Source organism: Podarcis tiliguerta (assembly GCF_965153285.1).
Source record: "Podarcis tiliguerta genome assembly, chromosome: 3".
In the NCBI taxonomy this organism is placed as follows: Eukaryota; Metazoa; Chordata; class Lepidosauria; order Squamata; family Lacertidae; genus Podarcis; species Podarcis tiliguerta.
In genome coordinates, this window is record NC_139536.1 from 18,828,279 (window position 1) to 18,849,627 (window position 21,349).

General features: G+C 46.3%; 2 protein-coding genes across 2 annotated transcripts in view; both read left to right on the forward strand.

The window, feature by feature from the left end:
• Positions 1-975: 975 nt before the first annotated feature.
• LOC310674144 (solute carrier family 22 member 7-like) lies at positions 976-15,254 on the forward strand. Its single transcript, XM_083433092.1, has 10 exons — positions 976-1,655; positions 2,176-2,279; positions 6,833-6,987; positions 7,828-7,996; positions 8,642-8,765; positions 9,615-9,721; positions 10,823-11,037; positions 11,810-11,918; positions 13,715-13,921; positions 14,800-15,254. Exons 1-10 carry the CDS (start codon positions 1,278-1,280, stop codon positions 14,999-15,001), a joined length of 1,770 nt encoding a protein of 589 aa, XP_083289218.1. The 5' UTR covers positions 976-1,277; the 3' UTR covers positions 15,002-15,254.
• Positions 15,255-17,330: 2,076 nt separating this feature from the next.
• The window catches only part of LOC310674211 (solute carrier family 22 member 7-like), a gene marked incomplete at its 5' end in the record, with an annotated part of 17,541 nt that continues 13,522 nt past the window's right edge, over positions 17,331-21,349 (forward strand). The window contains 2 exons of the mRNA XM_083433258.1: positions 17,331-17,708; positions 21,161-21,264. Coding sequence (XP_083289384.1) covers positions 17,331-17,708; positions 21,161-21,264 — 482 coding nt within the window. The remainder of the gene's footprint in view (positions 17,709-21,160; positions 21,265-21,349) is intronic.

The following is a 21,349-nucleotide window of genomic DNA, read 5'->3' on the forward strand; positions in this document are numbered from 1 at the left end:
TTATTTAATTAGGAAAAACACACACATATACAGTGGTACCTCGGGTTACATATGCTTCAAGGTTACATACGCTTCAGGTTACAGACTCTGCTAACCCAGAAATATTACCTCAGGTTAAGAACTTTGCTTCAGGATGAGAACAGAAATCGGGCTCCGGCGGCGTGGCAGCAGCAGGAGGCCCCAGTAGCTAAAGTAGTGCTTCAGGTTAAGAACAGTTTCAGGTTAAGAACGGACCTCCAGAACGAATTAAGTACTTAACCTGAGGTACCACTGTAGACTGCTTAATCCACATGATCTGGAAGCTGTCTGCGGACAAATGTTGGCTCAGCCTATATAGAGCGAGATGAGCACCGCAACCCCAGAGTCATCCGTGACTGGACATAATGGTCAGGGGTACCTTTACCTTTACCTTTATGAACTAGTAACAACAACAACAGCTGCCCATGCCCACGCCATCTGAACACTTTTGCTCTCTTACTGTTTCTTCTTCGACGATCACTCATAGCCAAGTAAGGTTGTCTTCCATAAACACGATTTTAACAATGAGTCTGTAAGTGGCTGTGGAGGCCAATTCTGAATCCACACGACATTGGTTTTCAGGCAGGAGTTGATCATGGTGTGGATTTGCCAAGTGTGCCTTCCTCTCAGCATGTTTCTCCCTTGCATCCTGAGTTCAAGTGTCTTAAAAGCCCATGACACCTTCGGTAAAGGCTGTTCTCCAACTGGAGCGCTTACAGGCCAGTGTTTTCCAATTGTTGGTGTTTATACTACATTTTTTTTTTAGATTTGCCTTGAGACAGTCTTTAAACCTCTTTTGTCTCTGATAGGATGGTATCCAGCTGAGAGTAAAAATTTTCTTTAACCTCTTCATCAGCACCCAGTGTTGGTGCGTAAGCGCTTATAATAGTTCTTACTGGTACTACATTTACAACCAGGAATATAGGCTGGATCCAGTTATTTCAAGAGCTGCTTATCAGTTCAAGAGGTCAGATTCCTCATTTCTGTCTGCCTTGGGCTCTATTTTTTCCTCCAGGAAGCTGAAAAGAATACAATACCGCTCTTGTGAGCTCGCCATTAAGGGATTCTCTCTCCTGAACCACATGACTTGATAGGGGTTCGGTCTTGTAAGGCCACTTGTTTTTCTGTGAAACTGCCATGTTAAACTTGCTTCGCTAAGGTACTTAATTGCTAAATGGCTGGAGCTTCTCCCCAGTCGCTCGGTCTGTTTGTACAGCGCACAGGCGTTTGCTCTGTACCAAACCTCCCTCCCTGGCAAGATGATGTTTGAGGATGTCCTCCGGGAGGTGGATGGCTTTGGGAGATACCAGATCCTGGTCTTCTTGATGCTTTGCATTCCCAGACTGATGATCCCCATGCACTTCCTGCTCCACAATTTCATCTCTGCCTCTCCATCTCACCACTGTGTGCTCCCAGCCTTTGCTGGCCCTTCCAATCTCAGCCAGGAGGAGGTCTTCTCCGTTGGCCTCCCAAGAGAGCCTGACGGGACACTGAGCCCCTGCAAGATGTTTTCTACGCCACAGTTTCAGTTGCTGGCAAATTCTTCCTGGGAGCTGGACAACGCCTCGTCGATCCTGAGCTGCCAGCATGGCTGGGTCTACGATTCCTCACAATATGCATCAACCACGGCCACTGAGGTAAGCTTTTGATGTACTTCTATTGCAATGAAAGGATCCGGGTGAGAAAGAGGACGAGCCCCTGTGATGCAGCCTGAAATAGCATTAGCTTCTTTTGCTGCTGCATCACGCTGTTGACTCGTGTTAAGCTTGCGGTTTACTAAGACCCCCCTTTCACATGTCAGCCAGGTGTCCTCCATTTTATATTTGTGCAGCCGGTAAAACCTGACACTTGTCCCTATTGAAATTCATTTTGTTCACTTGGGCCTTGTTCTCCAATCTTTTAAGGTCATCACGAATCCTGATTCTGCCCTTGGCAGCATTAGCCGCCCCTCCCAGTTTGGTGCCATCTGCAAATTGGATGAGCACCCCCCCCTAAATTCTTTCATCCAAGTTGTTTATGAGGAACCATTAGAGAGCACTCTTTGGGCTTGGTTGGTTTCTCATGCAAACTACTCCAGTCGAAATCCCCTCTTCTGCCCAGCTATCCCTGTTTTGAATCTGGGTCACCTTAATTACAATCCATGATACTTCCTTCCAGTGGGATCTGGTGTGTGAGAAGAAAGGCATGAACCAGGCAATTGCGACCTTTTTCTTCATTGGTGTTACTTTGGGGTCTGTACTTTTTGGCTACTTGTCTGACAGGTGAGTAGAGTTTACTTTTGGTCTTTGGTGCATGGGCAGACAGACTTCTGGCTTGTGGGATCTACTGTAGTTCTTATTTATTATTATTATCTTGAAGTCCACCAACTGCAGCCAGGTGGTTTGTTGGGGTCAGGGTAAAAAGCAGCATAATTATTGGAATCGAGGAATATGTTGCCTCTGGGCACATGCTCAACCCAATATTTTGTTTTCAGTACCAGCACTGAAGGACCACAGTCCTTTCCCACACGAAAACCAACTTCTGTTTTTCACTCAAAGCTTTCTTCAAGTTGGAGCCTAACTTAGATGTGTGGGGGTTTTGCCCGGGGGTGTGTGTGTGTGGAGATTATTCATTGTTGCTATTCTTAAACAAATGAGGATATTTGCTGATCTGCTGCAAGTACTCTGAGAGCTGCTGGTAGATCCCTGATCCACTCTCTGCCCATCTCTGCCTCACCTGTCTCACTGCCAAGTCTTAGGTAGATAAATCTTTAATTACAAAGGCGTATATGAATTTTCAAACTGCACAACCTTGGACAACTACTTCCCTCCCCCCCGAGACAGACAACCTTTTCCTATCAACCCTCCACGGGAATAATCCTAAATCCACCTCAACTGGAAGAAAACTTCATGGGCACTGGGATGTATGGCAGGGAATACATAATGGTGCCCCTGAGTGCTGTTCAGAACTCCACTTCTTTTGAAACAATCAGCCCCTGAACACCTCTGCCATACATCTAAATAAAATACTGCCTATTTGCAGATCTATTTCCCACTCAGTTTCTTCCCCCTCCTAATTCATTTCCTACGCCAATCCCACTCAAAATTGACATTTCCTTCACTTAATCCCATTTCTTCCATTACAAACATGCTAACAACTCAGGTTCGCTCCTCCAAAAGAAAGGTTTCCCCTGGTTCTCTCACCTCACGGAGTTAAGCCAGATCTCTCCTTTCGTTTTTTTTGAAGTTTGTGCCCAGGGCTATGTTAATGAGCTCTCTCAGTGGGTCAGGGGGAGGTCCCTGCCCAGACTGGCTCCAGATAACTACCACAATCGCTGGGTCAGGGCATGACTCCGGTCCACCTTTCCACCACTCTGAGAAAGCAAAGTGCCATTTTGAAAAAATATAAATGAGAATGCCTCTGCCCTTGCTCTATGAAGAAAGAAGACTGTGATCTTCCAGCATAATCTGTGGAGTCAGGCAAAGAGTGGAACTCTGGAAAACTCATTTGCACACTTTCGCTGGTGCTGGACGGAGCCTTAGAACCCCTTGATTAGGTCCTGACCATCGCATTAAAGGGAGACAGGAAGTAGAAATCAATGCATGTTGGAGATATATATATATATATTACTGTGCTAAAAATCAATGCACATTGATTGTTGCTGCAGTTCAGTGCGCAGCGTGCACTGAATAAAAGAGCTAAAGCTGACAAGAGGCCATTAATAATGCTGTTTTTTCCAGAGGCGCAGGAACTCATCATGAACGCCTCCCTCGTTCTCTTATAATGCCAGTGGCGCCTACTTGAGAGGCACCGGAACTGAATTCTAGTGAGTTCTGGCTGAGGAAAAAGCCCTGGTACCATCTCCTATTTCTTCAGAGAATTGAAAGTGGCGCTAATGGCTACTAGCCATGATCATTTGATCCTGCAGCCAGGATTAAAGTGTAGAAAGGATCTGCAAGGATTTCTGTGCTCAGAGCCTGTTTGTGGGATCAGCCCTGTGGGCAACAGGAGTGGGCAAGATAGCCCTCAGACAAGACTCTTTTTATGTAATCATGTACAAAGGAGGCATTGAGGCACCCTCCTCTCGCCATCATCTTTATCTATGGGTTTTGTAGGGTTTTTTTGTACTATTTTGAAAAGCTCAAATCCTCTCTGTCAAGAAACAGCAGCGGGACCAACATGAAAAAGGTAACAAAAACTGCGGCATGCATGACATTGTACATTTGTCTTCCAGCGATAGTTGTTCCCGCTCTTCCCCCAAAGAATCCTGGGAAATGTAGTTTGTTAAGGGTGCCAGAGGGCTGTTAAGATCCCTCTTCCCCTCACATAGATATAATTCCTAGAGTCCCTGGGGAGAGAGATTGGTTCTGAAGCCACTCTAGGAATATGTTGTAGCGACCTCTGCTTCAGATTATCTGAAGAAGTGTGTATACACACGAAAGCTCGTACCTAAAAAGCTTATATTTAGTTGGTCTTTAAGGTGCTACTGGTGTTATGAAAAAATTGGAGGGGGATTCTTTTGAAGACTGTCTTAAGACAAAAAGACTTGATTCTCTTAAGGGAGTTCTTTTTGGATCATCTTTCAATTATTATTTTTTTATACAGTGGTGCCCCGCAAGACGAATGCCTCGCAAGACGGAAAACCCGCTAGATGAAAGGTTTTTCCATTTTGGAGGTGCTTCGCAAAACGAATTTGCTATGGGCTTGCTTCGCAAGACGAAAATGTCTTGCGATTCCTGGGGTTTCCCCCCCTCCCCCCCTTTTCCCCAAGCCCCTAAGCCGCTTAACAGCTGTTCGCTAAGCCGCTTAACAGCTGATCTAAGCCGCTTATCAGCTGATCTAAGCCGCTAATAGCCTTTTAGCAGCTAATCCCTTAAGCCTTTAATAGCCACTAATAGCCTTTTAGCAGCTAATCCGCTAATCCCTTAAGCCTTTAATAGCCGCTAATAGCCGCTAAACCGCTAATAGCGCTAATCCGCTAATGGGCTTGCTTCGCAAAATGAAAAAAAACCGCAAGACGAAGAGACTCGCAGAACGGATTCTTTTCGTCTTGCGAGGCACCACTGTATTTCATCTTGTTATTTATTATGACTCTTTTAACAAAGTTTACCAGCTACGGCAAACTGGGGAAAATCTTCCTGGTTCTTTGTGAAATAAACCCTTTCTTTCTTTCTTTCTTTCTTTCTTTCTTTCTTTCTTTCTTTCTTTTGACACTTGTCCAAATATATACAAAAACTTATATCCATCTTTCTATAATATTCTGAAATACATAGTCTGAAAAAGAACAGAGGCAGCAATATATATATATATATTACAAATTTAAAAATAAATAAAGGAAGAAAGGAAAAGAAAAGAAAGGAGAAAGAGAGAAAATAATAAAGAAAGATGAAAAGACTTCCGGTTCTCTGTCCTGCAGCAAAACATAGTATTGACTCATTAACACCCAACCATTCTATCTTCTATAAACCAGTATTTTTTCAATCTTCAAATCCAAATATTTATTTTCTCTTTCATGCAAAAAGCCCATAAGAAGTTTCCAGTCTTGAATAAAATGTCAATATTGATTTTTCTCTAACTGGACACGCCAACTTTGCCATCTCAGGCAAGTCCAATAGTTTTATCAGCCGTTCCTTTATAGTAGGTTGGGCTGTAGCTTTCCATCTTTGTGCATATAACAATCTCGCAACTTTAATCATATATTGGAGTGATCTTAATGAAGTCTCTTTCCCTCTACACACACACACACACACACGTGTGAATACTGTGTCATATGGAAACTGCCATTTCGGATGACTTGCGATGTGCTCATTTATCCACAAGAAGTCACTGTTAGCTTGTATTGAGAAGGATGGAGCGGATGAGATATTAATGCTCAAAAGACAGCAAGGAAGCATTGGCTTCTTTTGCCCCTTATGTTCTCAACACATATAAGGAAATCTCTCTAGCAAGTGATGGCCCTAGTCATTTCTCCCCCTGTCTTTCTGGGTGGGTGGGGGGAGCTCATTTGGAGAAGGGGAGGGAAGCAAGAAGGGGAAGCACTCGTGCCACTTCCCCAGAAACACAAAGGTATCCATGGGCCTAGGAAGGCTGTCAACCCCTGTGCTAGGCGAAGGCAAGCTTAGATGCTGTGAATGACATGAGAGAGATATTGGCTAAAAAAGCCAATGCAATTCTGGGCTGCATCAATAGGAGTATAGCATCTAGATCAAGGGAAGTAATAGTGCCACTGTATTCTGCTCTGGTCAGACCTCACCTGGAGTACTGTGTCCAGTTCTGGGCACCACAGTTCAAGAAGGACACTGATAAACTGGAACGTGTCCAGAGGAGGGCAACCAAAATGGTCAAAGGCCTGGAAACGATGCCTTATGAGGAACGGCTAAGGGAGCTGGGCATGTTTAGCCTGGAGAAGAGGAGGTTAAGGGGTGATATGATAGCCATGCTCAAATATAGAGGAGGGAGAAAGGTTGTTTTCTGCTGCTCCAGAGAAGCGGACACGGAGCAATGGATCCAAACTACAAGAAAGAAGATTCCACCTAAACATTAGGAAGAACTTCCTGACAGTAAGAGCTGTTCGACAGTGGAATTTGCTGCCAAGGAGTGTGGTGGAGTCTCCTTCTTTGGAGGTCTTTAAGCAGAGGCTTGACAACCATATGTCAGGAGTGCTCTGATGGTGTTTCCTGCTTGGCAGGGGGTTGGACTCGATGGCCCTTGTGGTCTATTCCAACTCTATGATTCTATGAGATGTCCAGACTGCGGCCTTACCTGGTGAGGTAATTCTTCTGGCATTCTGACTGGAACGAAAACAGGTGCTGCTGCTTTACTTTTGGCTTCCTAGGTTTGGCCGGAGGCGGATGCTTCTACTGTCTTTCCTTTCCACGATGTTCTTTGGGGCCCTGGCTGCGTTTTCAGAGTCTTACCTGATGTTCATCATCATGAGGTTGCTCTGTGGGATGGGACTCACAGGCGTGTCCATCATCTCCTTGATATTAGGTGAGAGGTTCCGAGATGAGAGGTGATTTCTTTCCATTTCAGGCTGGATGCCTCCTCGTGCTGGCACTGCAGATGGGAATAGTGATCGTGGGCACCCTCTTTCTCTCTGGCCCCATCTAAACCTTACCTTTAAAGCAAGTTCCACGGCATTTGAAACAGCCGTAGCTTCTCCTACGGAATCCTGGGAAATGTCGTATTTGCGGAGAGTTGCTGGGAAAGCCCTGTTCCCCTCACAGAGCTAGAGTTCCCTCGGAAGAGGGATCAATGGTCAAACCACGCTTAGAACGATTGCTTTATGGCTGTCTTCCTTTTGCGAAGATTACAGTGGATGCTCAGGTTGCGAATGTGATCTGTGCAGGAGGCACATTCGCAACCCACAGCATTTGTGGCCTGCGCATCTGCGCACGCACGGGTCGAGATTTGACGCTTCTGCGCCTGCGCAAAGTGCGATTTAGTGCTTCTGCCCTTGTGCAAGCACCGAAACCTGGAAGTAACCCGTTCCAGTACTTCCGGGTTTGGTGCGGTGCACAACCCGAAATTGCGCAACCCAAAGTGTCTGTTAATCGAAGTATGACTGTACTAGCTGCAGCAAACTTCTGTCCCCAACCCTCTGCAATCTATTGCATCTGATCAGGATAGCATCCCGTGGCAATTTCCCCCATGGATTCGAAATATGGAAAGGGAGGGAGTTTGGTGGCTTTGCCCCACCCTAATGTTGAGCAGGGAGTGCAGCTTGGGCTGCTGAGTCGTTGCAGCTAGAGTTTATGGGGTTGACTGTGATTGTGTTGAAGGTAAACTGAGTCCAAACGTTGAGAGCTGCTGCTGTATATTAACTTCCAGCTGTAGAATGGACTGACGTCAAGCACCGCACCTTCTGCGGCACCATCAGCGGCATTTCCTGGTCTCTTGGGTACATGCTTTTGGCGCTTGTGGCCTACCTGATTCGGACGTGGCGTTGGCTCCTGTTGGCTGTCACCTCTCCCTGCCTCCTCAGCATTGTCATTTGGTGGTGAGTGACTGTGGAACTCCTCTGTTATCTATTCAGTGGTCTGGGTTTGCCTGAGCTTGAGTCTGGACTAAGGATTCAGAGCTCCTGTGTTCTGATTCGATACAGGGTGTCCAGTCACAGAACATTCAGGATTTGGGCCTCTGCCATTGGCCCTTGAACTCTTAGTCGTGATTTGCAGCTTGGAACTTTAGGCAGCCAATCACTTTGGGAGTGGGAGTGGCCCAGGCTTTCAGGAATGTATATAAGCAGTTGCTTTGCCCCTGTTTCTCAGTCATGTAGTTCAATAAAGGTTCTTGCTGTTATCACTGCATCTTGCCTCATGGGAACCCACCTACACTTCATCCTCCAAACCCTAATATTCACCAAGGACTTTGAAAGGTTTCCTGCACACCCAACCACATCTTGTCAGCTACGCCCTTTCTCCAACTTCCCCAGGTTCTTCTTTCTTGTATTCTTTACCTCTTCTTCCCTGTAACTTTAAGAACCAAAGTGTCAATGCCACTCACCCTATCTTGCCTTGACGGCCCGCAGGAGCTCACAGGGGCAGGAGTGTGTGCATAGAGATGATGTCTTCCTCATCTGCAGCAATCCCAGATGCAGCAAACCCACTTGATCTACAAAATGCCTTGTTTGTAACCTTGCCAGGTGGCTCCCAGAATCTGCCCGGTGGCTCTTGACAAAGAAGGAGGTGGAGGCAGCGCATGGCTATCTTTCCAGATGTGCCAGAGTCAATGGCAAGAAAGAGTTTGACTCCAAGATAACTCCAGACGTGAGTGCAAGGGGTCTTGCAGCACCTCAGGTGCAGTGATGGACCTCTAGAAAACAACCACAACGAGTAAGACCCGCAACAAAATGATGTGGTGTGGAGGGTTCCTGCTCAGGGTTCCAACAAGCCAGCCAATCTAGTACTCCATTATCTCTCTTTTCCTGCCTTCCATGCTTGCCCTCCAATAGGTGGCTCAGTGGTAGAGCACTTGCCTACCATCCAACAAGGCTCCAGGTTCAATCCCCGACCTCTCCAGGTCAGGCTGAGACCCTGGAGAGCTGAAGCCTGCTTGTGTAGGCGATACTAATCAATTTGTATATATTTATACACAGTATTCATAGCCCGATCTTCATTGCGTGTTTCCAGTCCTAGAGCTGGGAACCGAGTCATAAAAACAAAGAGTGAAAAGCGACACACCAAATTACAAAATCATATAAACAGGTTCAACCAACAACAACTTGACCCTTCCATCACCTAGGTGGACCAGTGACCTGACTCAGCATAAGGAGTCTTCCTAAGCTCCCACAGCCAGCCTTCTGTACCTGTCAAATGCTCAAAACTCTGTAAGATGGATTCCTCCCTCCCTCCCTCCCTCAGAATTTATTTTTCATGCTTCTGTAGGCTTTGGGGGTTCTCTGAAGCATGCTGACAATCTCCCTCATGTGCACAGATGGTACCATCTTGGCTACATAATCATAGAATTTTAGAGTTGGAAGGGACCCAAAGGGTCTAGTCCAACTCCCTGCCTCCATCCTAGGAGAATGAGTTCCTCTCTGATGTCATGATGGGATCTATAGCCTTTGCAAAACAGCACTGATGGGCATTTTCCTTCTTCCTTTGCGGTGAACATAGGTCCTGAGGAGGACACTGACCATAGAGGAGTCAAGGACCTATTTCTACTGGCACCTGGTGAAGACTCCCAAGCTGAGGAAGACCACCTTGTGTTCTGTCGTCGTATGGTATGAACAAAAACTGATGACTGCGCTTATTTCCCGACTTTGAAAGAGATGAAGCCAGTTTTCTTTCTTGGAAGGCGTTGCAGTTAATTGTGGTGGGAATTAAGCTGCAGAGTAACATTCTCTTTAGACAGGTTTTCCTATGTTGGGTTGTTGTTGTTTTTTTGAAGTCAGATTAGATGTTTATTGTCTTCCTTGGGCGAGTGTGCAATATTTTACATCAAAGGAGGAATGCAAACCATCATATTGCTGTGCTTTCTCCGGTGTCAACCTATATTTTTCAAATGCTAGTTTGCGGTGATTTAGGAAACTCCCACCACAAATGGAGCACGGTTCCTTCAGATGTCATCTCGCTATGTAATGCTACCTCAACTGGGAATGAGTAATTCCAAATGACTGTTGACATAGTTGGTGGCTGTGTGCAATCCTGACTCTCTGGAACTTTACAGCCCCAATGGAACTGGTCTTTCCCCTGCACACACAAACACACACAAACACACACACATACCTGAGCAGTGAGCCTGGAGAAACTATTATTATTCGTACGTTTTCCACTGTTTGCAATTCCATTTCATTTGTGTAGCCCAGGTAGTATTACCCTCAAACAACATCAATTCCGGTCCTTCCCCTCCCTGTAAAGTCGCATAAATCTGATACATTAGGGGAAATTGAGCTCCGAACTGCTGCACTTGACTTATTTGTTTTGGTGTTTGGGGGCATTGCCCAAAGCAATAACCCAGCACTAGGCAGGATTGCTCTCTCTACACATCAACTGATGTGTAGTGAGAGCAATCCTACTTAGCAATGGACAGAAGCACAAGGGAACTCTGTGTACCTGAGCCCAGCACTAAGCAGGGTCTGTCCCTCTCCTCTGCACTCACACATTGACTGATGCGAGGGAGAACGACCCTGCTGAGTCCTGCAGGGAGTTTGTTCACACACTCAAACTGAGCAAGATTTGGACTGGTCGGCAAGACACCTGTCAATCACGTGGTGCCGTAATAGCATCACGCGATTGCCCATCCACCTGTCAACTTTGGCTTGCAAGGGCTGATCCTGATATTCCTAGCTGCTGAACCTAAGTCATCTCTGTTTTCCTTGCAGGTTTGGTGTGGCGTTCACCTATTACGGCATCAGTCTAAACATCAGCGGTTTCAGCTTGGATCCGTACGTGACACATTTTATCTTTGGGGCCATTGAGATCCCTGCCAAAGTCAGTGTGTATGTTGTCTTGGACCGCATCGGCCGCAGGCATTGTCAGGCATGGACTCTGATTGGAACGGGAGGCATGATTGCTCTGAATGCAGCCATCCCTGCAGGTGAGAGGCTCATCTGGCCGGTTCTGCAGCATCACTGAGCATCCATCTAGTCATAACGTGAGCTGCAGCAGCATCACTTGCCTCCCGGGGCTCCTCCAGAAGACGTTGAGGAGCCATCCTTGATTTCTTTGCACAAAGATTTTGCGGAGGTTGTACTCTTTTTGTGCACATTCATCCTGGTTTAACACTGAGGTCCAGCGCCGAAGGCCTTCTGGTGGTTCCCTCACTGCGAGAAGTGAGGATACAGGGAACCAGGCAGAGGGCCTTCTTGGTAGTGGCACCTGCCCTGTGGAACTCCCTCCCACCAAATGTCAAGGAAATAAGCAACTATCCTACCAGGCAGAGGGCCTTCTCAGTAGTGGCTCCCGCCCTGTGGAATGCCCTCCCACCAGATGTCAAGGAAATAAGCAACTATCCTACTTTTAAAAGATATCTGAAGGCAGCTCTGTTTAGGGACATTTTAATGTTTAATGCTGGATCGTGTTTTTGATATTCAATTGAGAGCCACCCAGAGTGGCTGGGGAAACCCAGCCAGATGGACGGAATACAAATAAATTATTATTATTATTATTATTATTATTATTATTATTATTATTATACGTCTTCCCATCCATTTACCCTTATCCTACACCTTGCAGTACATTTCCCTAGCTACGAAAATTATTTTTTATATTTAAAGGTGGATCTGTTGCCAGAGCAACAGAGTGTTGCAAAAACCTACATTTCCAGTATGCACTTAAATCTTCGTGCCTCCTGTTTCTTCCTCCCTCAGAGCATGGGCATCTCCGGTCGGCAGTGGCCATCTTGGGCAAGGGTTTCTCTGAAGCCTCTTTCACCACCGTCTTCCTCTACACAGCTGAACTTTTCCCAACGGTGGTCAGGTAAGTGGCTTGGGCTCCAAGCAGACCCACTGGTGGTGGTGGCTGTTGCTTTTTACAAACTTATTGATATCCAGTGATTTCCCTTCTTCTCTTTCCATGGTTCATTTTCTATCTCTCCCATTCCTGCATTTCTAATACTATAACCATTCAAGTCAGTGTTGCATTTTCACACCATTCAAACATTAATTATGCTGTTGAATTTATCTTAATGCTGCCAGCATTTTCAGTTGTGTACAATTATTTTCCACATATTCAATAAATGTTTTCCGCTTCTCTTTAAGTATACGTTCTTCTTGCTCTCTTATTCCATGTGTTAAACCTGCAAGTTCTGCATATTCTAACATCTTAAGTTGCTAATCCTCTTTTTCTGGGACCTCGCTCATTTTCCATTTGGGGGCTAACGATATTGTGGCCGCTATTTTTGCATACATAAATAGGCTTTTCTGACACCTAGGAATTTCTCTCTGGGCTATTTCCAAGAAAAAGGACTCTGGTCTTTTGGGGAAGGTAATTTTAAACATTTTTTTCCAACTCATTATAAATCATTCCCCAAAATTCTTTTATCTTTTTACATGTCCACCACGTATGAAAAAGGTCCCCTTCCTTTCTTTACATTTCCAACACATATCTGATTGTACTTTATACATCTTAGCCAACCTGCTCGGAGTTAGGTACCATCTATGAATCATTTCATAGTTTCAGTGTGTAACATGCAGTAAATTTCAAATCACTTTTCCAGAGTTTCTCCCAGAGGTTTAAATCTATATTGTGTCCTATATCCATTGTCCAGTGTGTCATTGAAGCTTTGACTAGCTCATCTCCCCCCCCCCCGGCCATTCTAATGGAAGATTATACATTCTAGACAAAGGTTTATCCTTTTTTTGTAATAGTTCTTTTTCAAATTGTGAGCTTTGGTCCAAAAACCCTTCTTTTTTTGTCTAACTTGAACATATCATGTACATGATGATGATGATGTAATCAGTCTGTAACTTGGCTCCTTAAGTTTTCCATAGGTTTCAGTCTGGATTCCCTCCCTGTAAATTCCAGCAAATCCCTGTATGCCACCCATTGTCTATCCATATTAACTCTCTTAATTGAAATTGCTTCAATAGGGAATAACCATAAGGGTGTGTTTCTTTCCAGCAAATTTTTATATTTCTCCCAAACTCTGTTCATAAATACTCTTGTAAATTTTAGCTTCCATATACCAAAGACATGCATGCCAGCCAAATTTAAAATCATGGCCTTCCAGGTCTGAAATGTCTGCATTATCCAATACAATCCATTCTTATAACCAACACAAACAAGCTGCCTCATAATACAATTGCAGATCTGGCAGGGCAAAGCCTCCTTTTCCTTTTATATCTATCAAAATTTTATGTTTAGTTCTAGGCTTTCCTTCCTACCAGATAAATTTAGAAATACCTTCCACATAAAGCAAAATCTTTGGGGGTTTCTTCTGAGGCTACATTTCCCAAATCTTCTTCAAAAGAATGAAACACAGACCCATGCTTGATTTGTGCTAGAATCCAAGGCTGCAACTAAAGGAGAAGCAAGATCTGTTGGGGTGTGAATGCTGTCAGCCTCTCCATCTTAGGCTCAGGTTGTACATATGTGCAAATAAAGCCATATATCCTAAAGACATCACCGTCTCCACTGACCCTCATTCCAAGGAAACCAAACTCTGGGAAGGTGCCTGGAGCCCCCTGAACCTCTCACTGCTCAGAGACTGGGATCGCATGTAACAGTTTGATGGATTTATCTCCAATCGAAATTGTTTTGCGTTACCTTTGCAGGCAGAGTGGTGTTGGCTGCTGTTCATTCATAGCACGGTTGGCCAGCTCCATAGCTCCTCTGATCATGCTGCTAGATGACACCTGGAGATACCTTCCTCCCTTGATATTCAGTGTGGTGGCACTGGTGTCTGGGACGGTGGCCTTTCTGCTAACAGAGACAACCAACATCCAGTTGCCAGAGACTATCGAAGATGTGGAAGATGGCAGGTGAGTGACGCAGACACACAAGGCACATCACTTGAATAAAGCTTGCCGCTTCAAAAAGGGAAGCAGTCAGATATCAGCCGGTTTCTTCCTCCCCACCCTCAATTGGTTCCTCCAGACTGTCAGCATTTTGAGGGAGGGATTCCGGTGCATGTCAAATATTTAGACTTGCACCATGACACTGGATTAAAGTCCTTTGCCATTTTAGCATAACAAGTTAACTTCAAAACAATGCCAGTGGACTTTTTGCGATTTGGAAAGTAACGTACTGGAAAAGGTGGGATGAAAGAAAGATTAATGGGAAGACATATGAACACAGTAGAAGCAAGGTGAATGCTCAGGGTGGACGCTCATTGTTGCAGACAAACAAATCAGAACAAATACTCAACATAGATTGGACTACAGTGGTACCTCGGGTTAAGTACTTAATTCATTCCGGAGGTCCGTTCTTAACCTGAAACCGTTCTTAACCTGAAGCACCACTTTAGCTAATGGGGCCTCCTGCTGCTGCCATGCCACCGGAGCACGATTTCTGTTCTCATCCTGAAGCAAAGTTCTTAACCTGAAGTATTATTTCTGGGTTAGTGGAGTCTGTAACCTGAAACATATGTAACCCGAGGTACCACTGTATAACCTCCAAGGAAGCTTTGTGCAAGCAAATCAGGGTGAATGCTCAGTGATCAGGCCATCTGGAGGAAACCCTAGGTGTAGACTAGGTGTAGGGCTAGGCTGCATCTACGCCGTACAGTGGTACTTCGGGTTACATATGCTTCAGGTTACATACGCTTCAGGTTACAGGCGTATTTGTGAGATCTTAGTGCCTTCAGACCCCAGGGACCAGAGCAGAGCTTTATCCCATCATCTCTCTTGCTTGTCTTCAGAAACAAAAAGGCATTGGGAACCCAAGAACACGGACAAGGCATGGATGGAGCAATCCCTCTTGGGCTGATGAGTCAAACTGGCACAGATGCTCCCCTCTCTCAGCAACAGGAAGCCAGCACTGAGTGCAATGGGAAACAACACTGTAATCAGACGTTGCTGGCCAACGGAATGGACGCTGCTGGATGCTCGGAAAAAGTCTGATATAATGGGAACTGGGTGCTAGTTGGAGCTGAAAGCCAATAAGAGGATAACACTGTCGTGAACTTAAATGCCACCGTATGGCATATGTTTTCAGCTTTCAGAGAGGGCCGAATCTGATACACTGACCCTATTTGCCAACATGCGCGATGAAATAAAGTGTTTGGGTTATATTGTGCCTGCTAGACAGGTGTGCTTGTGTGTGCGTTTGTGAACAGGAAGAGGGTAAAAGCCCCAATAAATTTAGAAGCACTGACTCCCAAGTCTTCCTCCTCATTTGCTGCCCTTATTGCTATGCTTAGTTGTTGCAACTGTGTGATAACTTACGAGATTTGTAGGTTTACCTCTTTTGGGAGCTTTGCCTGCTTTTTGTGGTCCAGATAGATGTAAATATTATGTGCTAGTGCTATTTTAAAAAATCACACTGAAAGAAGTTCACTTTCCATTTATCGCAATTAAAAATGCTAGTCTTGGCCTAAAAAAAGGGTAAAGGTAAAGGACCCCTGATAGTTAGGTCCAGTCGCAGATGACTCTGGGGTTGCGGCGCTCATCTCATCTCTGGGGAGCCGGCGTTTGTCCGCAGACAGTTTTTTCCGGGTCATGAGGCCAGCATGACAAAGCTGCTTCTGGTGCAACGGAACACCGAAACCAGAGCAGCGCACGGAAACGCCGTTTACCTTCCCGCCGGAGCGGTACCTGTTTATCTACTTGCACTTTTAGGTGTGCTTTCAAACTGCTAGGTTGGCAGGACCTGGGACTGAGCAACGGGAGCTCACCCCATTGTGGGGATTCGAACCACCGATCTTCTGATCGGGAAGCCCAAGAGGCTCAGTGGTTTAGACCACAGCACCACCCCGGCAAGGAAAGCTGCCTGAGTAATGAGATCTTTAGCTGAGATTTTCTGCAGGTGCCCCCACCACACAGAGGCACAGCCTCCTCTGCTGTGGCACCCAGCTTATAGAACACACTTGGCAAACATGCTTATATAGTGCCCCTCCTGTGTAGTATAGTTGTTTAGAGAGCCAGACCAGGACTGAGGAGACACAGATCCAATTCCCCTTGCAGCCACAAAGCTCCCTGGGTGACTTTGAGCCAAGCACTTTCTCTCCACGTAACCTGAAGCATGTATTATCCTTGGAAGAAGGGTGGCCTGTTGGATTTTTGGTGCCAGCTGACAAGAGCTGTTGCCAGCCGCCTAGTAGAAAGCCAAACAGCCTGGGCTGCTCTAGTAGATTTAACACTGATTTATTGTTCAGCTAGAAAAGCTTTTCATGGCAATGAAGACCAAACATTCTCACCTGCTAATTCCTGCAGCCCAAGACAAAGTTACAGAAGTCAGCTCCAGCAACACACCACTGAAGACACATGCAGAATTGCCAAATCACTGGGGAAAGAATTAAGCCAGCCTTTTCCTATGCATTCTGCAGCCTTTTTATCTACAGAAATCTCTGGTATGGATATAAATGGTATCACCATCTTCTGCAAGATGCTGCTAGAAGCACAGGTGCAGTGCTCAGCTGGGAAGCTGGCAACCTTGCACTTGGGCAAGGATCTGAAGCAAGAGTATAGGTTCAGGGACAAAACAGCCCTTTATTTCTGCAGCAGTAGGATCAGCCATCTGCAACAAGTTCTGTAAAATGGCTGTGCAATTTGGCTGAGGCTTCAGCCTGCAGACAGCCTGGGCTTGTCACTTGCTTCAAGGCTGCATATTCCCCCTTGCCCCGGAAGACAACCCCAAGCAAAATTAAGTCCCAATCCATGGGGCAGGGCAATAAAACCTATGGAGCATATTGGTCACCAACTAGGATTTTTTGACCTCGCCTGCATGCCTAGGTTAGGTCATTTGTCTGGGGCGGAAACTAATAATTTTAGGTGCAATCTTCCAGAAGAAAAGCGTTATTGGCAGGAGAAGGTCTGTGGGCTGTGATTCTGGCCTCAACAGTTGCTGATATGCATTGACTAAAGTTTAACTTTGGGGGAAAGAAGTGGTGGATAACCATAATATATTTAATTTCTAGCCTGCATCCTTGCAGCGGCACTAAATGTTATTCGTCAACTGTTAAGAATTGTTGCGTTAAACATTCTCCTGCTCCATGGCACTGCCCTCGCCATTTCCCTGGGACAGAGAAAGCGAAAGGTCCTTTGGCTCAAACGAAAGGTCCTTTGGCTCAGCCCCTACCAGTGAGGGCCAGATGCACCATCGACATCTCAAAGTCCACACAGACCACGGCATGAAAAGTCATGGCTTCCCACTCTTGTGGAGCAGAAGAGTTGTAGGGGGTCCCTCCTGCGGCACCTTGACCCCTACGAGCAAGCGAGGGCCTTGGCAAAGATGAATTTCGAAGACCTCTTGTGCGAGGCTGGGGGCTTTGGCAAATTCCAGATCCTCACTTTGCTCCTGCTCTGCCTCCCGAGGCTCTTCCTCCCTCTGCATTTCCTCCTCCACAACTTCCTGGCAGCCACCCCGGCTCATCGCTGCGCCATCCTCCATCAGGACCGCTTTGCCAACCTCACCGAGGCAGAGGTGCTGCTCATCAGCATCCCAAGGGATTCGGAAGAAGCCTTCAGCTCCTGTGAGATGTTTTCGGAGCCTCAGTTCCACCTCCTGCTCAATTCCTCCCAAGTGTCGACCAATGCCACATCTGTACAGCGCTGCCAGAATGGGTGGGTTTATAACCGGTCCCAGTTCACTTCCACCATAGCTACCCAGGTAAGCCTAGCATCTTCCCGTACGTTTGGGGACCATCTGAAAGTGCAAACAAGTGCAAAAGAACGGGGTATTTTGGAATTGAGCAGAGAGAAATATGTACTTGGCCATAAGGCTCATTATTGCCTGGTCTCAGTCTAATCTACTTCATAGGGTTATTGTGAGGGACAGAAGACCACCTTGAGCTCCCTGGAGAAAAATGCAATAAATAAATACATTACAGTTGTTACTCTCCCTTTCTCTGCCACTTTGAGGGTGCTCTGGACAGTGAGCGTATGTTTCTGAGGGGATTATTTGTTTACTATTTATCACCATGATCATTATTTATTTCCTTTATCAGTTGCTTTATACATTATAAAAAAAATCAAAGTGACTAAATCCTAACAAATAAAAGCAATTTAAAACTAGGGGAAATGTAACACAGTGATCAATACAAAATGCTCATCCAGCAAAATATCTTTAAGAACAAGTCCTCTTCACTCACTAAAGTAGTGCTTCTCAGACTTCCCCCCCTGGGTCACACTTTCAGAATAAAAATTTGGTCGCACCACAGCAGTTTTATTTATTGATAAGAAATACGTTGGAAAATGAAAGGAAACTTGCAGCAGTGCTTGTTTGGTAACATAGAACACAACTACTTTATAATATGATTGTGGGGCATCCAGAAAGTATAAAATAACGCAGGGCATGGATCTTTCCCAAAATATAATACAGTCATAAAAAGGTAAAGGTACCCCTGCCCGTACGGGCCAGTCTTGACAGACTCTAGGGTTGTGCGCCCATCTCACTCAAAGAGGCCGGGGGCCAGCGCTGTCCAAAGACACTTCCGGGTCACGTGGCCAGCGTGACATCGCTGCTCTGGCGAGCCAGAGCCGCACACAGAAACGCTGTTTACCTTCCCGCTAGTAAGCGGTTCCTATTTATCTACTTGCACCCGAGAGTGCTTTCGAACTGCTAGGTTGGCAGGAGCAGGGACCGAGCAACGGGAGCGCACCCCGCCGCAGGGATTCGAACCGCCGACCTTTCGATCGGCAAGCCCTAGGCGCTGAGGCTTTAACCCACAGCGCCACCCGCGTCCCAATACAGTCATACCTTGGGTTAAATGTGCTTCAGGTTGAGTGTTTTCAAGCTACGCTCCGTGGCGACCCAGACGTAATGGAGCGTGTTACTTCCAGGTTTCGCCGCTCGTGTATGCACAGATGCTCAAAATGACGCCACGTGCATGGAAGCGGCAAAACGTGACCTGCGCACGCGCAGACGCGCAGATGCGCAGACGCGTCTTACGTTCTACTCAGGATGTGAACGGGGCTCCGGAACAGATCCCATCCGCATCCAGAGGTACCACTGAACTGATTGTCCTTGAATCTTCCTGCCACACTTGCAGGGCCATCCTAAGCATATCCGGCGCCGTGGGGCAAAGATCCCTGTGGCGCCCCCTCTCTTTCCCAGAATTTAGAACTCGGGGCCTAACTCATGGACCACCTCGTAGCCCCAGGAGCCGCTGCCCACAGAAGACGCCTCTGATGTCGACGCGGTGCGGCTGGCCAGACCGCCAGAACCCCGTGTTTGCTTGTGAGGCTCTGGGGTGCCGCCTCCCCCTCCTCCGCTGCCTGACAACGACAGCCCACTGCTGGTGCTGCCCAGCGGCCTGAGGGCCAGGAGACGGTTGCCACGCCGCCGCCTGTGCCCCGGGGAGTGGTGGGTTGTGGTGGGGCAGTGGGCATTACCAACATCCACATTTCTCATCACATTAACTTGGTGCTATGTCACCCCGGAACACCTCAGCTGACCCTTGAAGCTGTTCGGGCGTTAATGTTTGATCATTAGATGACAAACTTCTATCCTGGCAGGTAGGTAGCCGTGTTGGTCTGACACAGTAGCACCTTAGAGACCATCTAAGTTTGTTTTTGGTATAAGCTGGACAATTTTTATTGTATTTTTATATATATTTCTATCCTGGCAGTTCATCTGCAACATAGGAAGTCGGAGGGAAAGAATAGCAAAGGAACATTCTCAATGATGTAATCCTAGTCAACTGGGCCCTTACTCGTGGAGTAAGTCCCATTGAGTTCATTAGTGCTTACTTCCAGGGAAGTAGCCTGGTTGTAGCCTATATTATGTAACCTTTAGCTGCCATTCGAAAGCATCCCTAAAGAAAGGTACTCACATATTTAAAATGTGCAAAATGGAATTTATACTTAAGAATGAAGTACCATACATGCAGTTGACACCTGGGTAGTCATAAAGGTAAAGGTAAAGGTACCCCTGCCCGTACGGGCCAGTCTTGACAGACTCTAGGGTTGTGCGCCCATCTCACTTAAGAGGCCGGGGGCCAGCGCTGTCCGGAGACACTTACGGGTCACGTGGCCAGCATGACAAAGCCGCATCTGGCGAGCCAGCGCAGCACACGGAAACGCTGTTTACCTTCCCGCTAGTAAGCGGTCCCTATTTATCTACTTGCACCCGGGAGTGCTTTCGAACTGCTAGGTTGGCAGGCGCTGGGACCGAGCAACGGGAGCGTACCCCGCCACGGGGATTCGAACCGCCGACCTTTCGATCGGCAAGCCCTAGGCCCTGAGGCTTTTATCCACAGCACCACCCGCGTCCCCTGGGTAGTCATAGCTCTAGCTTATTTGGTAGATAGTATTTAATTGGGAAAGTCCTGATTTGAATCAGCTGGATAGATTGAACCTGCACCTTTATTGCAGTGTTCGGAATGCATCATTCAAAAGCCTCAGTGGGAAGCTATGTGTCTGAACTCAAAATCAAAATCTACTGAATAACAACAACAACAACAACAACAATCCATTATCTTATATTCTTGGCAGCTTCCAACAAAATATAAAAACACATCAAAACATCAAACATTAAAAACGTCCCTATACATCACATAGATTTAATAGACTGTTTCCCCCACATCCCATCCCATTGGCCTGGCTTGCAGGGGCTGATGGGAGTTGTAGTTCAGCAACACCTGGAGGGCCAAAGATTCTACACACCTGGCATAGGCAATTCAATATTGCTCTTCCATACTGTACCTAATGTAGTTAGGGAAATTGCTGCAGTTTTGATAAAGAAGAAGAAGAAGAAGAGTTTGGATTTGATATCCCGCTTTATCACTACCTGAAGGAGTCTCAAAGCGGCTAACATTCTCCTTTCCCTTCCTCTGTGAGGTGAGTGGGGCTGAGAGACTTCAGAGAAGTGTGACTAGCCCAAGGTCACCCAGCAGCTGCATGTGGAGGAGCGGAGATGCGAACCCGGTTCTCCAGATTACAAATCTACTGCTCTTAACCACTACACCACAGATCTATTTGAAATTAACCCTGCGTTTATGTTCCAAAATCCTTGCCTGTGTATTTAAGGCACAGAGGAGTCCTGCTGGGGAGAAATGGTGGCAACCCTGAGTCAAGTTGCCTATAGGTATTCTAAATGCTTCTCTGGGTTCTTTGTTCCAGTGGGACTTGGTCTGTGAGCAAAAAGAGCTGAATCATGCCACAGCCACCTTCTTCTTCATCGGCGTCATGCTTGGAGCTCTGATCTTTGGCTACCTGTCAGACAGGTAATTTTTTCACGCTTCTTCCTTATTGAAACCTTTTGTTCACACGACAAACACCTTTATCTGCCCAATTTGATTGCCACACTTT